The following is a 24232-nucleotide window of genomic DNA, read 5'->3' on the forward strand; positions in this document are numbered from 1 at the left end:
CGTCCTTCTCTTCAAACATTTCAGTCAATGATACTCTCTCAATGCACCGCTGTAATTGCTGCTGTTCACATAAAACAGTTTCACTAGTAGCGCACTGTCTCTCTTCTCAATAACCATACTGTTCACTCACTTAACAGCTTGTCAAATGACAGCATGGGATGTCATACTATCATATAAATGGGGTACAGCTCCACATATGAACCTGATAGCCACAACTGGAAAACTCTTCCCCTTCTGCCCCCTCCCGGTGTAAATTGTTCCTGCATTAACACATCATAACATATCAGTATGTCTACAAAGGTTTGCTACCACCATAAGTAGCTGCACTGTGTGCATCTATATCTACATACACACTCTGTGAGGCACAGTGCAGTGCATGGCAGAGGGAGCCCTGTACCATTACTAGTCACTTTCTTTCCTGTGCCACTCACAGGTACAGCAGGGGAAAAATTACTGTATATATATGCCTCCACATGAGCCCTGATTTCTCGTATCTTATCTTCATGGTCCTTATGCGAAATGTATACTGGTAGTAGGATTGCTCTGCAGTCAGCTTCAAATGATGGTTCTGCAAGTTTTCCCAACTGTGTTTCTAAGAAACACCTTCCCTCCAGCAATTCCCATCTGTGTTCCCGATGCATCTCTGTAACACTTGCATGTTGTTTGATCTTACCGGTAACAAATCTTGCAGCCCACCTCTGAATTGCAATCCCAACACTCGAGTAGTACTCAATAATATGTCACAGTTTCATCCTATATGCACTTCCTAAATTTCTCGCAATAAATTGAAGTCAACCATCTCTCTTTGCAGCATTACGCCCTGATATTTAAATGACATGACTGTGTCAAGGAGGGCACTACTAATGAACATTACAAGTTTATTTTCCCTACTCAACTACCTTAACTTACATTTTTCTAAATATACAGCCAGCTGCCATTCATCCCACGAAACAGAAAGTCATCTTGTATCATCCTACAGTCACTCATCTTCAACACCTACCCGTACGTGCAAGTATCATCAGCAGACAATCATATTGTTGGCGCCCATCCAGTAAGCCAGATCATCTACATATACAGAAAATAACAGTGATCCAATTACATTTCCCTAGTCACTCCTGATGATACCCTTGTCTCTGATGAGCACTCTCTGTTGAGGACAACATATTGTGTTCTATTACTAAAGAAGTCGTCATGCAACTCGCATATCTGGGAATCTATTCCATATGCTTTTACCTTCACTAACAGTTTACAGTGGGGTACTGCATCAAATGCTTTTCGGAAATCTAGGAATATGAAATCTGCCTGTTGCCTTTCATCCCAAGCTGAGTTCCACAACCGTGCTTATTCTTGACAAGCTTTTCAGTCTCTAGGAAATTTACTATATTCAACCACAGAATATGTTCCAGAATTCTGCAGTAAACAGATGTCAAGGGTATTGGTCTTTGATTTTGTGGGTCCTTTCTCATTATAAGCTCCCCATATATGCTATATACAACTGTGTGTAGGCTTCTAAGATGAGTAAATGAATAAATAAGTGAAATGGATACACTCCCAATCAGGTGTTCTTAGGGTAATAAGAACTAAGGAAAAAGTGAGTTTAACATCTCATCAAGACAGAGTGCAAGGAAATAAGTTGTGCTCTTTCAAAGAACCCATCCTGGCATTTGGATTAAGTCATTCAGGAAAAGCACAGAAATCTTAAATCTGGGTGACTGGACAGAGATGTGCATTGCCCTCCTCCCAAAAACATGTACCCAGTGTGTTAACAACAGTGCCATCTCGCTCAGCAATGATAGCAGAGCATCAGTAGATGACTGATAAGCACTAGTAGTAAAAGATATAAGGAGAGCTGTAATAATGGTCAAAACCATTTACTTCTGGAGTTGAATGAAGCAAACATGACCACCTTTACCAAAAAGAGAGAATACACAATGAAACTGAGTATTTGATAAAGAAGGCATTGTGAAATGCGTAATTACGCTTATGTATTAGGAATGGTATATTAGGGACATACATAAAGTTTGAAATCGGCAGTCAGAGACTTGCGGTCAGACATGTGTGAGCGATGGTCAGACGTGTGAGCAACATTTGCATGAATATGTGTGTGTGTGTGTGTGTGTGTGTGTGTGTGTGTGTGTGTGTTTTTGTGTGTTTGGCTGAAAGCTTACACATTTAATAGTTTTATTGTTGTGCCTGACTGCGACTCAACATTGCTATATGGTGAGTAGCAATCTATCCTTTTTATAATATGAACTTACACGAAGATATGTTTCTGAAGGATATAAGTGAAATAAGAGGAATGAGAGAGGGGAAATGGTTTCAGAATGTTCGGCAGAAGTAAGCTGCAAGAACATAGTGTAAAGTAGGTAACTGTCCATTTCGCTAATTCTGACTATCACTACCAGACACATTTACTCCTTAATGGTTTTTGTTGCTGATAACAGAAATCAGTTTTAGCTCAAAATTGATTTATAGACAGAATATAATGCACAATAACAATTTTTGTGTAGTCTTTGCCGCCATGTTTATGGTTCAGAGTGGAGATATGTAATTTGTTGGAAAGAATATTAAAAAGTTCCTATACAACATGCAGCAAGATATTCAGATACCTACCAATTAAAAGAACATTTAAAAAATATTTTATTAGCCAGTCTATTCTACAAATAAGCTGAATACCTAAATTCAGGGACTGGAATGGTCTGTTAGCTACATGCCAGCAGCAGCGGTTTTTGCAAAGCTCCATCCAAGTAGAATAAGTACTGTAAACATGACTCAGTACTTACAGTTCTACATAACTATTTTCTTTGAAAAAATATTGTATTAAGTAAATATTAAGAGAACAACAGCAAATTATGTAGCTCTAGAGCACAACTGAAAAGTGTACAATGTTTCCTCAAAGTAGCACCTTTCTTTATAATTCACTCAATTACATGTTGCTACTTTAAGTGTGTGTAGCATTAAGAAGCTTGATGATAGTATACTGTTAATGCAGTAAAGGTTTCTGTGATTTCCTTGTCTTTTGTAAATGTATACCTTGGTCGTGCTACATCACTGAATGTTCTTGCTCTTGACGGAATCTGAAGCACAATGAATGAATTAATAAGTCTGTGTAAATTACACCCAAATGAAATGATCGTCATCATCATCAAAAAACACAAGAGAAGAAAGGGATATTTGGAAATGACCATGAAATGCAGAGCAAGAGTCAACTGAGAGATGTGGAGAGACAAGCACCAAATTTTAAATCCTAAGGAAAATGGGAGACATACCAGCAGACACATAGGTAGCCTACAAAAATAAAGTGACGGGTAATGAAAGTAGGAAATGAGACAAGGTTATGTTAAGAAGGAAGGATGGTGTGGAGGCAGATTATGACCACTATTATTTGATTTCTGGAGAAGCAAAGAAAGAAGTGAAACAGGAATAGTCCTCTAAAATGAAGAGATACAAACGTAAGATTGGTAGGTGTCACAGGCATCCTAGCAAAATGTAAGGAAAAGTTAGAAAAATTACAGAATGTAATGGTAACTTGGCACAAAAACTGGTTTAAAAACAAAGAAAACAAAGATGAAAGTGACACAAAGGAAGGTATCACAGTCACACAACACAACTGAATCAAGGAAGAAAGCAGAAGCAGATCAAAACAATATAAGAAGAATTTTCTCAACAAAAAGTGCAACTAATGTCATGTAATGTCACAGAACTGCCAAGGTAGTTTTTCAATTTATGCGTATAGAAGTGAAATATTATCTACATAGGAGACAGAGGCCAACAACTGGAAATCAGTGATTACAAAGGAAATTTGTAAGTCTAGTGAGAAGAATGGGGAGATTACAGGGATGTGCATCTGGTTTCTTGGAATTACTAATTGGGCATCAGAAGAGATAATATGGGGTAGTGGGCATAGGGTAGAGACAGATACGTGTAGCAAGAGCATCGTACATCATGGGTATGCAGTAACAAGAGATGAGGAAAAAGTAAAATGAGATGGAGAACAGTAGTGAAACAGTTGAAGGTGTGCTTTATGTGCACAGTTGAGTTGATTCCATTTTTAAAACAAAACTTGGATGACCAACACTGTCATCATCTTCAGGTGCTGCAAGCTATGTCGGGACTCTGGGCAGCTGTTAAGCACAGCTACATAGCTTACAGCAACTAAAGAAGAGACTGGGTCAATCATGGAAATATTGTTCATAAAAATGGAATCGTTGACTTGGGCGAACACCAGAAGCACACAGTTGACCAATCACACTAAGAATACCTAGAGATAGCATCAAAACATTCGAAAGAGCAGTAACTAATAAGAAAGGTAAAAAAGGAAATATATCAAATTGTTCTAAATTAAACAGAAAATAGTATACATGATTTTGGAACTTGAGGGACATGGCAACAAATCAAAAATTCATAGTAGAAAAAGAAATAGGAACAAAGAAAACAAAAATCTTTAACAAATGTGATAGAGGACATAAAATGTAATGAGTCCACAAACCAGTTTTGCAAGGGATTAAAGAAGAAGAAAGAGTATTATAGAAAACGAAATAATTAAGTTAGACAAATAAAACAGAAAAATCACAATGTTCCATTCATAAAGAAAAATACAAAAAACAAAAACAGAAATTATAGATTTATCAATCTGTGGGCTTTTGATTCTCTCTCTCTCTCTCTCTCTCTCTCTCTCTCAGACACACACACACACACACACACACACACACACACACACACACAATTTATATTACACATGGGTGTGCATAGGATTCAACATATGTACCTTAACCTCCATAATCGTATTGTAGCACACGAAAGCATATTCATTTGTACAAATGGTGTAGGAAGCAACTTGCTGTGTCAGCAGTAATGGAATAAACACTTAGTAGCTAGTGCTTTGGGCCATTTTCAGTTCTATTCAAGCTCTTTAGCCAAATGTTGTCTTGGACCAACATGCTCTAGGTTTACAGACTGGATTCTCCTCTGTAATGTAAGCAGTATAAATATTTGTGGGGAAGCTGTCTTGCTTTTGAACAGTTGTTTGGTGGCACACTATACAAAACTGTGTGATGACAAAGTATTAATAAAAATCTCATGTCTATTTGCTTCACAACGTTTCTCTTTTTAATTGACTGATGATTCCTCATAATTTGAGTGTTAGGTACTACAAATCATCCCTAAATGTGATCTACACATCTGAAAGAAGGTGAGGGTGTTACAACTACCCTGTCTCACTTTAAGTAATATTTAACAAAAAGGTAACTAAATTTCAAGATGATTTAAAATAGTTTTGCCAGTACTCAGTTACTGCAAACATGAGTCAAGAAGCTGTGGTAGTCCTAGGTAGCCAACAGTGGATCAACAACCAACTTTCAACAAGGGAACTAGCCGCAGAAAGGACAAATATAAAAGACAATAACCCAGCAAGGAAAACAGACTCCTAATTGGAACTTTGAACAATGGAACATTAACAAAAAGGTAGAGGAGATTGTGGATATGATGGAAAGGAGAAAGCTGGATACATTATGCATGGGGGACAGAGGATGGAAAGGAGAAGGCAATACCGAACTGAGGAAAGATTACTAATTTTACTGGATTGGAAATGAACAAAGACAAAAGGGAACGTGAGTTGTAAGGGACGATCTGAAAGAAGAGGTACAGAGAATAAGTGATGGGATAATGAAGATTAGAATAAAGACAAGGGAAGAAGTATAGAGTGGTTCAGGTGTATGCCCCCTCACGTGGGTTGCACATCTCAAGAGGAGGAAGACTTTGAGAAAGAACTACAAAAGCAGTTGAATGGAGGAAGGATAACAGTCATGGGAGACTTTGTAAGAAAGTACTATATGGAATGCTTAAAAGTAAGAGGAGAGGTTTGAGAGAGAATGCAACAGTGATTGATAGAAATGGAGATGAGGTTAATAACAAAGAGACACTGAAGATAGTATGGAAGGAGTACTTTGAGCATTTTCTAAATCCAAATGGACTTTGAGATGAGGATAATGGACTAAAGTAAACTCAGCAGCAGGGGAGATTGAATAACAGTGGCTATATCGTGTCATGAGGGTGGTGTGAAATGAGAAGACTCCAAAAGACTGGAAGAGAACACTAATTCCCCATATATCCAAGAAAGGGAGTAGGAAGAATTGCATAAACTAAAAGGGAGTCACACTGATCCTGGAGAGCAGAATCTGAACAAGGGTCGACAACAAATGGCTTCAGACCTGGGAGGTCAACTGTTGATCTCATATTTGTAGTAAGGCAAAACCAAGAGTATCACTATGAATTTGGGGAAGACTTCATGATGGCTATTCTCAATATAGAAAAGGCATCTGATAGCATCTGTAGAAGAAAGGTCTGGAAAGCAGTAGAAAAGAAGAGATTGGAAAAAAGAGACAACAAGCAGAGTGGAGGAGATGTACTACTGAAGTCTGAGTTGTGTGAAAATGGGAAATGAAAGGAACGACTGGTTCCAGCAAACAAGTGGTGTGAAACAGGGCAGTGTATTGTCCCCTTTCCTCTTCATTGTGGTCTTAGATGACATAATGTTTAATGTGAGAGACAAACCGGATAAGACAAGATGAAAGCAATGGCCTTCAAGAATGACTTGATGATCTGGGGAAACAGGGAGGAGGAGATTAGGATGCTTGGGAAGAAACTGTGAGGCAGTATGTCATGTAACTTGATGTAAACAATTTTAACGTAAACGAAGTGAGATCCTGGTTACAACTAGAAAGGAATATAGACCAACAAGTGCAAAAAGGATTGGAGGCAAACAATTGAAAAATGTAGAATGTAGACAGTGTCAAGTACTTGGGACGCGTGACAGAGGAAAATGAGAAACAGATCAGTGAAAACTGTCAGGAGCCTGGTTTGGAACAAAGGTATCCCACAAAAAAATCAAAGAAGTGATATGTAGAAATCACTGCTCCAGATACTGATATATGCAGCTGAGACATGGGTAATGAAGAAGACAGTTGTAAGCGGATTACACACATGTGAAATGAAGTTCCTCAGAAGTACAATAGGATTAACAAAGAGAGTTAGAATGAGGAATGAAGGGATGATGGAAAGAGGGAAGGAGGAACCCTTGCAGAGCACTTGTTTGCAGGCTAAGATGGTATGGGTACTTAAAGAGAATGGAAAACAAGTGGTTTCCCAAGAAGATACATGAAATGGAGATGCAAAGGAAGGATGCAGAGCAAGACCAATGAATAGATGGCTGAAAGCTGAGGAGGAGTGTGTTGAAAAAAGGAATGAGGAATAGACCAGAGTGAACACAGAAAGATGACGGGAAAACGTGACTAGATGGTGAGGCTTATCTTCCTGAGGCTAGAAACTGTTGTTGTTGTTGTTGTTGTTGTTGATGATGATGATGTCAAGAATAAAATCTCAGTAGACAGCATGCAGAAAATATATTCTGGCTATTTAAGAAACTGTCAACAAAATGGCTGAACAGTGGTTAGTATTCAAAAAATGTAGCAGTGAGTTGTTATAAATACCACATACTCTAGGGAAAGTATGCATACTCACCACCAACACCTGTTGCAAACTGTGGAAACAAACTAACAACATCAGGATTCTGCGCGGAGAATATCATCAAGACGCTGTCCTGAAAAGATAAGAGAACAATTAAAAAATTGCAGTGCACTTTGGAATAATTTTAGCTTTTAAGTACCTTCATAAAAAAATCACAGAACTGACAAATAAATGAACAAAAATATTCTGCTTAGTAACTGTGACAGACACTGAGGGCATAAATAGTGTACAATGGTAGCATCAGCAGTAGAGCTCCTGAAAAATTACTCAAAATGTGCATCACAAGTAAGATACAAGGCATATGAAGCAAACATTTCTGCCTACTGCTCCCAGGCCCTTGTGTGTCACTGCCAAACTGTGGCTCCCAATGACTTTTCCACACAAAGTGACTGACTGAACAGCTGGCAAGTATGTAATCTCAGCAGACAAAATTCCAGTACTTCCAACTGACACGTTAAAAAAAAATTATATATATTCCTTTCTTTTTAGGGAGTGTTAGCTTCTTCCTGAAGGAAGAAGGGGGGATGGCTTTGGGAAAGGGGTGGGCAGGTCTCACAGGCTCAGCACAATGAAGTGAGGGTGAGGGAATAGAGGGGCAAGTCAGTGGGGGCATCCTCTCTTCTCTATTCTCCCCTCCCCTTGCGCTCACTTCAGTGGAGTCAGATTCCCCTCATTTTGGGGCCTCTGAGATCTGAGACCTGCCCCACTTTTCCAAAGCTATCCCTCCTTCTTCCCTCATGAAGCAGCTAACAATCCCTAAAAGACAGGAATAGTTTTTTTTTTCCGTTTTTAAATGTGTCTGCTGGCAGTACTGGAACTTTGACTCATCAGCTGTCCAGTCTTCTCATAATTTTACAATCTTCTCCAAGTGGGTTCTCCTTTTGACACAACTGAATTTGCCTTATGTATGAGACCTGTGCTGCTTTTATCAATCTGTTCTCACGTTTACTTCATATTAATTTACACAGAAGGAACAAGAAGTTCTAAGAACACTAAATTCCTCAGTTTCTATTTTGTATTCACCAACTTTGTGTCAGCTGCTCCTGTTTTCATAACTACAAGATACTGGAACAACAACAACAACAATAATAATAATAATTATTATTATTATAATGAAACACAATACAAATCCCATAACACAATTACCACATTCCACATTAGAGACATCCAAATTAGTGAGTTTACTCATCAGTACCACTCTCTGAGTAACATGCATACTGATGTCAGCTTTTACATATAACTCAAAGGTGTCTCAGCAAGAGTGGTTAATGGTTAGTGTTTTTTAACGTCCCGTCGACAACGAGGTCATTAGAGAGCGCAAGCTCGGGTTAGGGAAGGATTGGGAAGGAAATCGGCCGTGCCCATTCAAAGGAACCATCCCGGCATTTGCCTGAAACGATTTAGGGAAATCACGGAAAACCTAAATCAGGATGGCTGGAGATGGGATTGAACCGTCGTCCTCCCGAATGCGAGTCCATCAGCAAGAGTATACCAATGGATAATTAATTGTTGAATGAGGAGGAAATGATCAATTGTCATACACAAGGGAAGAAGTGCTCAGATGTAGTTAGGCACACAAAGAAACTGGTGATTTCCATAGCTTGGTTATGAAATATTAACCAATCAGAGAATGATTTTGTTATAATGGTACTAATATCAGTTCTGTTATCTACTTTAGGAAACCTTTACTCTAACAAAATGATTAAACATGTGGATATCAGACAATAAAGTAAAACAAAAATGAATGTTATAAAAATAGCCAGAACAAAATATATTTAACACATTTCACTATAAATGCCACTGCAACGCATCAGTAAGTTAAAAAAAATAAAATAAAATAAAAATAAAACACCTTTACAAATACGTACTCTTTTATGAAAACAACAGCTCTTTAAATACCATCAAATTAACATGAAGTACAGTTAAAAGAGTGTATGAGAAATAGCCATAAAATTAACAATTTTTCCTAATAACAGGATGAGGATATCAGAAACTACTGTACTCCCAAAACATACAATCTTAATCATAGCTTTTTAAATGTTTGAAAAAGTTTGTATAAGTGATAACTGAAGAAATACTATCATTGAAGTTTAGTTAAAAAGAACCTGTTGTGCATCCATTTCTGAAAATTATGCATTCTCTTAAAATAATGTGAGATTTGATATTATATCCAACAATATATTACTAAGTTGTGAACCTCAGTGTCTATTGTTTCCACTGATGAGTATATTACTTTGTTATTTGAAGTTAACATTGCACAACTTGGCATTTATGAATGGATGTTGCAAATATTGTGAGGGTACAGTATTTAGTTGAATTAAATTCAGGATCTTTTCCATAAGCAATGATGTGAAGTTTTCCGTACTCTCGTAGCCTATAAATGAGCAAGTGTGTCTATAATTAATTTTATTACAAACATTGTGGTGTTTAAATGTCACAGAAATGTGAAATGATAATTAAATAGACACCCTAGCTGCAAACAGGCGTTGATATACTTCACTGGGGACATGTTGAAAATGTGTGCCCCGACCGGGACTCGAACCCGGGATCTCCTGCTTACATGGCAGACGCTCTATCCATCTGAGCCACCGAGGCACAGAGGATAGTGCGTCTGCAGGGACTTATCCCTTGCACACTCCCCGTGAGATCCACATTCCTAACATGTCCACACCACTACATTCGTAGTGCGCCTAATAGATGTTTGCCCATCATACTCATTACTCGTGGCAGATTAATCTACCAAGTCCCATACGAGTTCGGGCATAGTGTGTGCGTTCACACAAGAAGGTCAATGGCCAGGAAGCCATATTTTAACTATAAATGACAGTAGTATCTGTTCCCGAAAGAACACATACCGTGGATGACCATGCAGCTTTGCTAGAAATGAAATGATAATTAAATAGACACCCTAGCTGCAAACAGGCGTTGATATACTTCACTGGGGACATGTTGAAAATGTGTGACCCAACCGGGACTCGAACCCGGGATCTCCTGCTTACATGGCAGACGCCCGAACTCGTACGGGACTTGGTAGATTAATCTGCCACGAGTAATGAGTGTGATGGGCAAACATCTAATAGGCGCACTACGAATGTAGTGGTGTGGACATGTTGGGAATGTGGATCTCACGGGGAGCGTGCAAGGGATAAGTCCCTGCAGACGCACTATCCTCTGTGCCCTCGGTGGCTCAGATGGATAGAGCGTCTGCCATGTAAACAGGAGATCCCGGGTTCGAGTCCCGGTCGGGGCACACATTTTCAACATGTCCCCAGTGAAGTATATCAACACCTGTTTGCAGCTAGGGTGTCTATTTAATTATCATTTCATTTCTAGCAAAGCTGCATGGTCATCCACGGTATGTGTTCTTTCGGGAACAGATACTACCGTCATATATAATCACAGAAATGTATCGTTTCTATGTATTGATTCTAATATTTGGTTTGAATTTTATTATTTGTTCGAGGCAGTTCTCTGCCAGAGTGCAGAAGTTGAAGTTTGAAAGAAGTAGTCCTTAAACCACACAGTAGGTGCTTCACAGAGCTACCAACAGTGCATGGAATACCACGGTCGGCCTCTGAATATTACACTACAAGAGTCACCAATAAAGACTCAAGAAAATCATGTCAATGATAAAAAGCTTGTAAAGTCTGAAGTTAGTGTGATCTTAGTATCCCTCAATACACATATGTATAGATGCATAATATAATAAAAGATGATTGTTATACCAAACCATCAAAAAATTATTTTGAGAATTGAAATGGAAGAATATTTATAAATCAAGATTTTACAAAGGAACCTACACTGAATGGGGAAAAAAATCACAACACCAAAAAATAATTAATGTAGAGAGGTTTAACATTTTCACCACTCAAATCCTTTCAGCATTAATGAACTCAAAATGGATTTTAAACTGATAATTTTCTAATGCACAGCAATTTTATGGTGAGTTTTTAATGTTGAACTGAAAAAAGAAAACTATACTAATTAGATGATCAAACATGGTAAAATCAGTAAACATGAAGTACTCATTATTATGACAACTGTTTTAAACTCGAGACTGGGTAAATAACAACAACAGTGGCAATTTCTGGATGGAATAACATGTAAAATAAAGGAAAGGTGACCACTCACCTTTAGCTGACTCATGCTTGGCACATACAAACATGGAACAGAAAAATATTTATACTAGCCTTTGAGCTCTTCCTCACAAAATCACATATACAAATGCAATAGCCACTGGTGTATGTGTGGTTGTGCACACGAGTGTTTGCATTTCTGCTATGGAAAGAACTCTGAGGCAGGTATAATTAGTTTTCTGTTGTGTGTTTCTATGTGCTGCACATCAGTCAGCTACAGGTGAGTGTTACCTTTATTTTAAGTAAATAATAGCTTTATTCTAACAAACCCAGTTACAGAAAATAGCTGTTACTATATTAAAACAAATAGCTCAGTCATAAACACACTGTCCCCATACACAAGGGATTTCACAACAGTGAGAGCTAATCCCATAGACTGGAGCACAATTGGAAACCAAAATACAAAATGAATACTGGATGACGGGGAGGAAGAAGACAAAAAATTTTATGGCTAGTATAAATGGAGAAGTAAACAAACTTAATATGTATTGCTATTTGCTACTACTTCAACAAAGAAATAGCCATAATAGTGATTAAAATACCTCACATCACTTCAGATGAAAAGCTGCTTAAGCACAGATACAAAAGTAGTGGAGTAATAAGCAAGGATAAGCAAACTACGGACGTGGGCCCTGTTTAGCTATTTTTTTTTCCCTAAATTATTCTTGTTTACATCATATCTGACAGTCATATTGATCTAAGAACACACTTACGAAAATATTCATCTTTTGGATCTGCAGCTCTCATCCTTACTTTCCGCATTTGCAGTTAAATTATAGGATATGCGTTCTGCCTTTTTACAAACACTACTAGAGAGAATCAAGACATACTAGACGCAGCAAGCCTCGTATCATTTGATGACATATCAATGCACACTTGTATTCCAATTAATGAAACAATCAACATCACCATACAAAGACTACAACAACAAGGAAACATCAATCTCACACATTAATGAAATAGCAATCATAGTCAAGACCATAACTGCACAAAATTAGTTTATGTTCAATAAAGAATTTTATTTCCAACATGCAGGGCTGCCAATGGTATCACCAATTAGTGGTCTCCTAGCCAACATATTAACCTAGGAACAGGGTCTTCACACACATAATAAGCCCAAAAACAGTACAAAGTAATGTATAGATACCATTATGTCGATGACATAGCATGCCTAATTGATGAACCACACGCATATATAGAACAGTTATACAAGGAAATAAACAACTTACACCCAAAAATTCACTTCACATTAAAAACAGAAACAGACAACACACTAAATGCCTGGACCTCACTATACAAAAAGTAAACAACACCCATGATCTGACACTATTCAGGACACCAACAACCATGAGCACCACCATTTACAGTCTGTCAAACTACCCAGTGGCACACAAGCAATCAAGCTTCAAATGCATGCTCAACAGATTGAACAGAACACCTGTAAGCAAACTGAATTACACACAGGAGCTAAACACAATAAAACAGATAACAGAGGAAAATAGTTACAAGCCTCACATGACAGAGAAATTAAACCAATAAATCTGTAAACAGAAAAGGAACGAAAGCACAACACACAAACAAAACCTTACACAACATAGAGCAACATAACATACAGACAATGACCACAAGCAAAAGACAACAGTACAACAACACACACATAAAACAAAATGGCACACATTCATCTACAATAACAAAATTGTCCACAGAATAGGCAACATATTGAAGAAACAGGGATTTCAAATAGGGCACAGAACAGACAACACAACACAGACAAAACTAAGAACATAGGAGACACCCATAGATAAATTCAACAGAACAGGAATTTATGTAACACTTGTCAGTCTGTATACATAGGACAAACATGCAGGAATTTTAAAACAAGATACTCAGAACCTACAATAGAAGCAGATTTAAACATACTGAAATCCAGCCACAGCCTATACCACAAACTGACAATAGAAGAGAATTACCACATACAGAAGGCAAACAAGTTTTAAATGAAAACACTACACTTTGTAAAGGGACATCATTCAACGCAGTAAAGGACTTTACAGAAAAGGCAACACAAACAGCTAAAAGGAGCTCTCTCTCTCTCTCTCCCTCTCCCTCCCTTCCTCCCCCCCCCCCCTCTCTCTCTCTCTCTCTCTCTCACACACACACACACACACACACACACACACACAAGGAAAGAGAGAGAAAAAGTAAACAAAATTCAAATTTGGGGCCAAAATTTCTAAGGAACAAAGGAACGCCAATGGGGTTACACGCTAAAAAAAAGTTACTCAATAACAAACCTTACAAAATACATTTAAAGTAATTCCAGATTATATAAAAAAACTGTGTAAATAGTATGTCATCTGTACTAAGTAAAAAGGAAGGCAGAGATTATGTGTCTAAAACATTAAACAAAAGACCCACTGAAGATGGCACAGAGGTGCTGAAACATGTTTGAGTAAAAAGAAAAAGCAGTGCGTTTGCAAAAAGGCGAAACCCATATCCTATAACTTAAGGACATAGTTTTCAAGTGCAAAACTCAAGTCTCTGTACAGTTACATGTGTGTATGTGCCACAATTTGGATAGTTTTGGCTGAATGGTTACTTTTTCTCATTTTTATTTATTGCAAATTTCTTTTCTTTATCTTCTATCTCTGGGTGCTATGTTTATTTATTTACCAATCTTGGTTCCTCTCTCTTCTTCCTTCTTAACTTTTACCTCACTTGTCACACCAAGCAGAATAATATGTGAAATGAAATGAAATGAGCATACGGCATTGTAGGGCAGGAGGCCCCGTTCGGGGAAGTTCGGCCCCCGAGTGCCAGTCTTATTTCAGTCGATGCCACACTGGGCAACTTGCGTCGGTGATGAGGATGAAATGATGACGAGGATAACACAACATCCAGTCCACGATTGGAGAAAATCCCCAACCCAACTGGGAATTGAACGCGGGCCCACTGCATGGGCGGCAAACAAATAACCACCCAGCTAAGCAGGCAGACAGCATAATATGTTATGGTAGTCAACACTTTATAATTTCAATTTTTACAAGCTCTATTACTGCAAATCCCACCATTTTATCAGCAGCTATCATTTCATTCAGCAGCTATCATTTCAGTCCTATACATCATGCATCTGCCAACCTTTCTTGTTAGCTGCTTCTTTCTTTATCTCTTACTCTTTACAGTTGCATCACAGCTTTATATAGTACTGATTTTGTAAGTGGACTTTTCCTTCCACTTTTTATTCACTTCTTCATTTTATCTAACCCCCCCCCCCCCTCCCTGAAAGCACTCTTTTTCTACATCTACTGACCCAGCCGTCTTTAACTTCCACGGTTTTACAGTTTTCTGCTTCACATATAAAGATACAGAGAAAACTTGCAAGGGTTCCAATATTCTTGATGTAAATGTTTGTGTATTTGTTATCAGAACTTTCAAACAATAGAAACTCCAGGTAGGAATATCAACAATGTAGGATAAGATAGGTTGCTACTTGCCACATAAAAGACGTATTAAGTTGCAGGCAGCCACAATGACGTGTAAGTGTCAAACTGTGCTTGTCTGCAACTTAATGTGCCTTTTTTACAGTATGTAGCAATCTATCTTTTCCTACATTTTTGATATTGTGATTGGACCTTTCATTTCTTAAAGGCTTTCTTCATACACCAACTTTCAATAATGATATTAATTACTGGTTTATTCCTTCAAGATACAATGCTAGTTTAGACTGTAACTTGACTGCTTGAGTTACCGTATTTACTCGAATCTAAGCCGCACTCGAATCTAAGCCGCACCTGAAAAATGAGACTCGAAATAAAGGAAAAAAAAATTCCAGAATCTAAGCCGCACCTGAAATTTGAGACTCGAAATTCAAGGGGAGAGAAAAGTTTTAGGCCGCACCTCCAAATCGAAACAAAGTTGGTCCATTGTAATATGAGACACAATTTAGTTCGAATGAAAGACGATACAGCTACAGTAGTTTGGTTCTAGTCGTAAGCTTAGCAGTTAAGCTTTACCAGGTAGCCACTGCTATGCGTCAGGCGCTCCGTCCGTATTTATACGGGTACCCTTCCTTTTTCACGTGCTTCGTCTGGTTTGAATCGATTGCTTATTTTGCTTTGATCTGATAAGTGCCGTTTTCTTTGTTATAGGTGTTTACGTCACTCTAAGCTGAAAATGCATTACTGTACTGTGTAATGCATTGTTTGTCGCATTTTGATAGTGCATGTTTACGGCATGTCGCCGCTCGCGGCATGACTTGCTTTTATGGGCGCTACCGCCGCTTAAAAAAAAAAGAGGAATCGTCTCATTAGTGAAACAATGGCAAGAGACTGCTATTTGTTGTTACTTACACTGCTGCTTTCTTTGATAATGATCAACAAGAACCAAATGCGTATGATAGAACATGCGTATGATAGAACATGTTCTGAACGATAGTTTTGCGAAAATTTTCCTCTGTTTGAAAATCTTTGCGGCCGCTTCTTTAGTACATCAAATTCTGCACAGAAATTAGTCATCTTACATTTAAAATCTAGTCAGTTGCCTTGCTTCATTTCTGACTGTATCACTATTAGGCATAAGAATAATACGAATATAAACATGACACGATACGTATATTCTTCCGCGTTTGCTGTTGTCTCACTCTAGTTTCGTAGTTTATTACGCAGACAGGATTTAAATGAGATAGCAACAAACACGAAAGAATACATGGCAAAATGTTTATATTCGTATTATTCTTATGGTGAAGAGAATACTGCATGTGATTCACATTTCATCAGGTTCCTATTAGCAACCATCTCTTCTTACAGGTAGGAAAAAACTCGGAACGTAGAGTTGACCATATTGACAAACATCCCTAACAGTCTTGCCAGTCGGATTTTCGTAGTACATTGAAATTCTGCTACATTCGAAGATGAACAATACGGAATTTGTATTTACTTCGTTGGATAATGTATGAAAATGCAGTGGTCGAAACTCGGGGAGGAGGGGGGGGGGGGGGGGGGGGGAAAGATCGTCTTCTACCCTCTTTTTTTTTTTTTTTTTTACCGATGCAGAGGTTTTGGCGCCAGTATTTATCTTTGTGCCCACAAAGCATGCTTGTGTAGCGCTACATATATTCAACGGCAGAAGTTAGTTGTGGCGGCACCTATCAACATTTTTCAGAACTTCCGCTTGCTTTGCACTCGATTCTAAGCCGCAGGCGGTTTTTTGGATTACAAAAACCGGAAAAAAAGTGCGGCTTAGATTCGAGTAAATACGGTATATCAAACAAACTCTCCTTTGCACTGAGTATCCCTTTTTTCCCCATAATACATAGCTTATTCATCACTGTTGTGCAGTTGCTCCAAGGAACTTTTAATTGGTTATATTTGATGGCAAGCCATATAGCATTGTAGGCTCCAGAAAAATACCTGCATTGACATTAGCAAACTTAACTGAAGTCCCCAACCATCATACAATGCCCGAGGATGACCACAAACGTAACAGTACCAAATTCCAAAGAACCTTAACATACCAACTTTGAGAGTACCCTGTAACTTCACAAACGTATAACCAATAAATTAGTTCACAATTTTGGCTTGGCCTGCCTAGAACAACTACTTGAGTCACACTAGAGACTTATACAACTGAATTTATTACCCACACAATGGAAAATCCAAGATGGAATAATGACAATATTATTATGAAAAGGATAGATTGCTGCTCACCATATAGTGGAGATGTTGAGCCACAGATAGGCACAGCAAAAACACTGTCAAACACATAAGTTTTTGAAACTTCCTGGCAGATTAAAACTGTGTGCCCGACCGAGACTCGAACTCGGGACCTTTGCCTTTCGCGGGCAAGTGCTCTACCAACTGAGCTACCGAAGCACGACTCACGCCCGGTACTCACTGCTTTACTTCTGCCAGTACCTCGTCTCCTACCTTCCAAACTTTACAGAAGCTCTCGCAGGAGAGCTTCTGTAAATTTTGGAAGGTAGGAGACGAGGTACTGGCAGAAGTAAAGCTGTGAGTACCGGGCGTGAGTCGTGCTTCGGTAGCTCAGTTGGTAGAGCACTTGCCCGCGAAAGGCAAAGGTCCCGAGTTCGAGTCTCGGTTGGGCACACAGTTTTAATCTGCCAGGAAGTTTCATATCAGCGCACAGTCCGCTGCAGAGTGAAAATCTCATTCTGGACATAAGTTTTTGTCCAAAAAGACCTTCATTTGAATTAGACAAAACACACGTGCTCGCCAGTCGTCATATAACGGAGCTGTTGAGTCGCAGGTAGGCACAACAACAAAACTGTCAAACAAGTAAACTTTCAGCCAAAAAGGACTTCATTGGAATTACACACACACACACACACACACACACACACACACACACACACACACACACGTGCGTGCGACCACGGACTCTGGCTACCGAGGCCAGACCAGCCTCCAGCAAAAAGACTGTCAAACATGTGAAATTTTGGCCAAAAGGGCCTTCATCGGAAATAGACAACATACGGAAACACACAAACGCAACTCACAAACACACAACCACTATCCCTGGCTGCCGAGACCAGACCAGCCTTGGCAGCCAGAGACTGTGGTCATCTGCGTGTGTGTGTGTGTGTGTGTGTGTGTGTGTGTGTGTCTAATCCCAATGAAGTCCTTTTTGGCTGAAAGCTTACTTGTTTGACAGTTTTGTTGTTGTGCCTATCTGCGACTCAACAGCTCCGCTATATGATGACTAGCAAGCTATCCTTTCCATAATTGAATTTCTTACTCATTAGATATGGAGCTATAGCTCGTGTTTTATTATTTTTTTTTTTAATGAATGAGCAACGGCAAAATTATTTTAATTTTAATACCTGTAGATCTTTAAGATTTCCTGCTTGAGCCTGAAGAATTGAATCCCAATCAATATCTGATCCGAGTGACTTAGGCCCAAAAAGGTGAGTAAAGTTTGGAGCAGTGCAGCCGACGTCACAGTCTGCCAGTGAAACTCTCCCTGGTCCGAGACCAACCAAGTAAGTTGCCTTTTCACGTGAAAAAACTGCACAGCGGAACAGTTGAAGTCCGGCAAAAATCCATGAGCCAGATGAAGAACTTTGCTGAAATTTCCTGTGTCCTATCAACACAGCAGAGGAGCGTGGTTTCCGTACGAGAAGCCCAGAAAATGACAACAGACACTCGTGGCGATCACAACCATCCACTATCAGCTCAACCTAGAAGGAAAAAAGGTGTAAGATATATTTATTTGAAACATCAGCACTTTTAACGTTCAACACTCATACCAAAAATTTTACCTCTAAAAGATATAATTCTTACTACTATCAATAGACACACACGAAAGTACAATAACCCTTTCAGTCCTGACCCTCAAAAATGTACAGGCATTGTGTAAAATTATTTTCTTGGTTTTTTTTTTTTTTTTTAACTCATACCAACTCATGGAGTCATACAGGTCTATCCCTGTTAGTACAGCTGCATTTTGGGTTCCGATTGTTGGTGGAATACTGTTCTACAAACAAAATTACTTAGGTTGAAAAGTGATGTCACAACAGCAAGGTAAAATATTTCATTATTTTTCATTACATTGTCTAAATGAAAGACGATGTTGATGTTTTCTTATGAAACGAGGTGTAGTATCCAGAACTGTACACTTCTCTTTGTGTTTCTTTTCAAATTACATTATTTATTGTTGAACAAGTAACAACTAAAGCTATTATGCGGGTTGGTATTTTGTTTAACTTTTATAATATACCCACAAAATTGGGCAGGTAATAATACTGAGCTGGAAAATATCAATTAAAATTCATTTTCACATTGAAAAGTATTTATTGCAAGTGCGATATTATTGTTTTTGCTTCTCAGATGCTCACTGGTAAACTTATTTTGTCTTTAAGTTAAATACTTAGTGTCTTGAATAACACGGCAGGCAGAGAATTGTCTGAAGACAATTGCCGATTGTCCATTATACCACCTGGTCAGTTACATAAGAGAAACAAGTAGTAAATGGTACAGCAATCAGTCACAAATGATTTTTATTGCATATCTAGATTCTGGTCACTGTGTGGCCATCTTCAACTATCACTGTTCCCCTATACCATCAAAGCTGATAAAAGAAACATATTCAGAAGAAAACAATGAGAAAGAAAGTTGTCTCAAAATCAGTAATGAACCTGAAAAGTTTCTTGGCATGTCAAAATAATTCTAAGTGAATCAATCTCTTGTTGCATGTGCGCAACAATGAGTAATAGCGAAAGAGTCACATGAAGTGAATCTTCAGCATTCTAAACTGAGCATGACACAGGAGAGGTGGTTTTTGAGAGAGAAGGATTTCGCTGAGAAGCATTTTCTTTCTGCAGATGCTTCCAATACAGAAGTGAAGTACATGTTACTTTATTCCACAAATTTTTGGAATATTTTAGTGTACATCATATATTGGGGATATGATATTTTTCTTTCAGGTTCCAGTGATGATGTAAAGTATAGTGAAGAACTTGTGACAGTATTTCTCTGAATATTTCGTATCTTCTGTATCAGAAATCTATGCAAGCTTTCAGAGTCAGAGGCTGCTCCTTCCGGTAGAAGGGTTGAAGGGGAAGGGAGAAGGGTGAGCGAAAAGGACTGGAGAGACTTAGGAAAATGGGCTGATTTCGAAAAAGTCATCCAGAACCACGGGGCAGGGGAGACTTACCTGACAGGATGAGAAGAAAAAACTTCAATTAATTATTTAAATTTATATTCTAGTGTAACACACAAATGAATAAGAAGTATATACATAACTCATCTGTCAGTCATAGTTGTACATGCATGAGAAGCATACAGCATATATTTTAAAAATAACCCTAACCCACACAAGTGTGTGGGCTGGTCTCTCTCTCTCTCTCTCTCTCTCTCTCTCTCTCTCTCTCTCTCTCTCTAAACCAAATTTAAAAAATATATATTTCCTGACTTAATGATAGACCATAAATAAAATTAAAAGTAGAAGTCCATGAAATTACAATGAAAAACATTTCCAGACCAAAAGGGAATTCACAGTTCCAAATGCTACAATAGTTTTTTGTACTTTTCTAAATGTCTTTCAGCAGTACTAAGAACTTCAATCCCTGAGATAAGTGCTGGCCAGCCATTCTGTCTCATAATGTTATAATTCTCACAACTAAATTTTCCTTCTGATACCATTAACTCAACATATAATAAACAAATAATCACAACTTGGTGAATTCGAGACCAACCAGTTAATACAAATGCTGTGCAACAGAAAATATAACTCTGAGTTTTATTCTAATGTACATTATTTACAATGAACATTGTCATCATATTAAACATTATTTAATTTTTTCCCATAGTATGTGTTGTAACTTACGAGTCTAGGGAGAAACCCTTGGCAGTGAGGCATAACATGTCATTCATAGAATGAGATGTTCCACATCCTGGATATCCGCTAGCTGACGAAAGATGTTTGACTGATACGGGGGGAGGGGGGGGGGACTCTACCTTTCTGCCACTGGACAGTATGGCAGAATGGTGCGACTCAATTCAATTTGTGTAGACACATTTTAGATCACTTAAAAGATCTAAATTACGAACATCTAAGAATGCATGTGAAGAAACTTAAGTACTGAGTACATGTTGTGGCTTGATCTGAGTGTGTCACATTACATATATTTCAATAATTAATTTTATTTGCTTGTAAAACTGCTTGTAGGACCACCATTCAGTAGGATTTTGGATCTTAATAAACCACCTGTTTCTGCAAAGTTAAATCTGTAGTATTGCCTAAGTTTATTACAAATGTTTCGCTGTTTGTTCGTATACATTAATTTATAATTCACTTAACTTATCTATCGTCAACTATTCGACCACAAGACCACCTTTCAATAAAATGTTTTGCTAATACAGCAACAGGGCATAAATCAGACAGTGTACAGATCAACCCTAGGACATTAACAAGTCAAGCGTTACTCACAGCCATACATTTGCACTTCTGTACCATTAGCAGCAGAGCAGAAACATAGCAGTGTATCATCTTTTGAAAACATGTCTACACAACCTAGAAATATAAGTATTAACAACAAAATAATATCTACAACAGCTTTTGTAATTATAATTGGACAAATAAAAAACATACTCACCAAGTGGTGGTAGGAGGAAAAACATACAAAACATATGGAAATGTGCAACCTTTCAGAGCCAGTGGCTCCTTCTGGCAGAAGGATTGAAAGGAAATGAAGAGGGATGAAGGAAAAGAATTAATGAGGTTTAGGAAATGGGGATAATTACAGAAAGTCACTCAGACCCTCGGTCCGGGGAGACTTACATACCTTTTATATGTGTTCTACCCTGTTGCCACTTGGTGATTGGATTTTTATCTATTCAGTTATATTATATTTTCAAACACTGATTATTTTTGCTACCAGCTTTTGTGAAGTGAACTATAGCAGAACTGATATTTGATGTGTATTATCAAGGGATGGTAATAGAACATAGCCAACAGGGAAACATAAACTTGGCCTAAAAATGTGGCTTTCACCTATCACATGGCTCTAAAGTGAATGGATCATATTTTCCTTTCTATTAGAAACAAAATCCAATAGATGTTGTCTTTATGCTGTATTGATGAACCTGAATTAATTGCTGTTGCATTTTAAAACAATTATCTAATGTAGTATTGACTTTTAATTTGTATAGCAATGTAACAGAGGAATGAGACACGAGTCTCGTTTATGTTATAGTGGCACTTGCAACACATTTTTCATGTTATCTGAGTATGTATGTAGTAGAAATAATGTTAAGTGTTGTATTTGTCATTCAGATGATTGAGACTTGGTTCTGAGGATCTGACAGAAGTTAGATGGTGCAAAAATGCCAAGTGACCACGCATTATCTCACAGCTAAACTTCATTGTGTAGCAAATTTAAGATGTAAACAGGAGACACACTCAAGTACACTTGGACTAAAGGCAGAAGATGTCTGAAAATACGGTATGTTGTATGATTTGACTTGCTGAGCAATAAGTTGTCTGCATGGAAGTAGTAATAAATTAAGTAATGTGTACTGGGGTACTGAAGGGTTTACTTGTACTGCTAATGAATGGGATTTCTGAAATGAACGGTTCCACTGCAGCTGCAAGTAGACAGTTGCAGTATACACAAAAGTCTCTTCAAAGATGTTCTTGACCAGAAAGGGATCATTCCCAGGCTTATTTTTTATTATGGTGATTACATAAATATTACCAGTGATGGTAATTGATGAGTGAATGAATGGAATGATTATGATTTCAGTATGAACTGAATACAGTGGTAATTAACATTATAGTATGGACTGATAAGGGTAGGTTTCTAAAATGTCATTATGCAAGCAGCTGAGTCTGAGAGACACATGTTCTGTAGTGACAGATTATACAGCATTTGATTTTGTAGGTCTTCACTGCTGTTTGTTTTCTTTTACTGTGTGCCTGCCATTCACCAATTTTCAGGAAACCGTTGGGCAGAGATTGTCACCTGTATTCATTTGTTCTTAATTACTTAGTTGTATTCATATATATGTTTGTATGTATACAAATGTAGAGTGAGCTTGGTAAGGAGATTTTCTAAAAGTTTATAAACTAGAACCAACGCCAATTTCTTTCTTTAGCAGAGCGTTAGTTCTGAATGTTTCATTATCAGGAGAGTTGTTTCTGTGGAGTCAAGATTTGAAGGAATCAGCCTGTTCTGTGTGAATTCCAACTATAATTAAAATATAATGTAAAAAAATAGATAAATAAACTACTCACCAAGTGGTGCCAGGAGAACACACACACACACAAATATTTAACTTTTACAACTTTTCGGAGCCAGTGGCTCCTTCTTCTGGCAGAAGAGTTGAAGGGGAAGGAAGAGGGGTGAAGGAAAAGGACAGGAGAGGTTTAGGGGAACGGATACAGTTCGGTAAAATCACTCAGAGCCCCGCATCTGGGAACACTTACCAGATGGGATGAGAAGGAAACACTGATTGTTGGGGACTGCACTGAATGAGAGTTGAAAACCTGAGACCTTAAAAGTGGAAGACATGGTAATATGCAAGACAGAGATTACCACTAAAACACCGTGCACATGTTAATAGGAGCAAAAAGTGAAGTGCTTTGTATGAAACAGGTGTGAGACGGGGCACAATAAAAAATAGACAAGTCAGGAAATGGAAGACATAGAAAACTAAAATGGAGTGAAGAAACAAGTAGTTACTGTGAAGAAATGCTGAGACAGAAGGAATTAATGTAAATTAAGGCCAAGTGGGTGGCGAGAACCAAGGACATGTTGTAGTGCTAGTTCCCACCTGCAGAATTCAGAGAAACTGGTGTCTTGGGGAAGAATCCAGCTACGTGTGGTGAAGTAGGCATAGCAGTCATGACTGTCATGTTGTAGAGCATGCTCTGCAACAGCATATTGTGCATTGCCAGTATACACCATCCTCCTATGCCCATTCAACCTGACTGATAACTGGGTGGTAGTCACACTGATGTAAATGACCGAACAGTGTTTACGTAACAAATGGTACATGATGTGTCATTTCACAGGTGGCTCTCCCTTTGATAATATATGTTTTGCCACTTACAGG

The 24232-nt window shown here is 38.2% G+C and overlaps 1 protein-coding gene and 1 non-coding gene across 2 annotated transcripts in view; both read right to left on the minus strand.

Annotated features, from left to right (window-relative positions):
- The window catches only part of LOC126194954 (lysosomal-trafficking regulator), a 304398-nt gene that overhangs the window by 273072 nt on the left and 7094 nt on the right, over window positions 1-24232 (minus strand). Inside the window, exons 3-4 of the mRNA XM_049933343.1 lie at window positions 18499-18855; window positions 7519-7597 (exon numbers count right to left, since the gene is read on the minus strand). Of these exons, the coding sequence (XP_049789300.1) occupies window positions 7519-7597; window positions 18499-18855 (436 nt within the window). The remainder of the gene's footprint in view (window positions 1-7518; window positions 7598-18498; window positions 18856-24232) is intronic.
- Window positions 10046-10119, minus strand: Trnat-ugu (transfer RNA threonine (anticodon UGU)). The gene has a single exon. It is a non-coding gene; the product is annotated as a tRNA-Thr (tRNA).

Source organism: Schistocerca nitens, chromosome 7 (assembly GCF_023898315.1).
Source record: "Schistocerca nitens isolate TAMUIC-IGC-003100 chromosome 7, iqSchNite1.1, whole genome shotgun sequence".
In the NCBI taxonomy this organism is placed as follows: Eukaryota; Metazoa; Arthropoda; class Insecta; order Orthoptera; family Acrididae; genus Schistocerca; species Schistocerca nitens.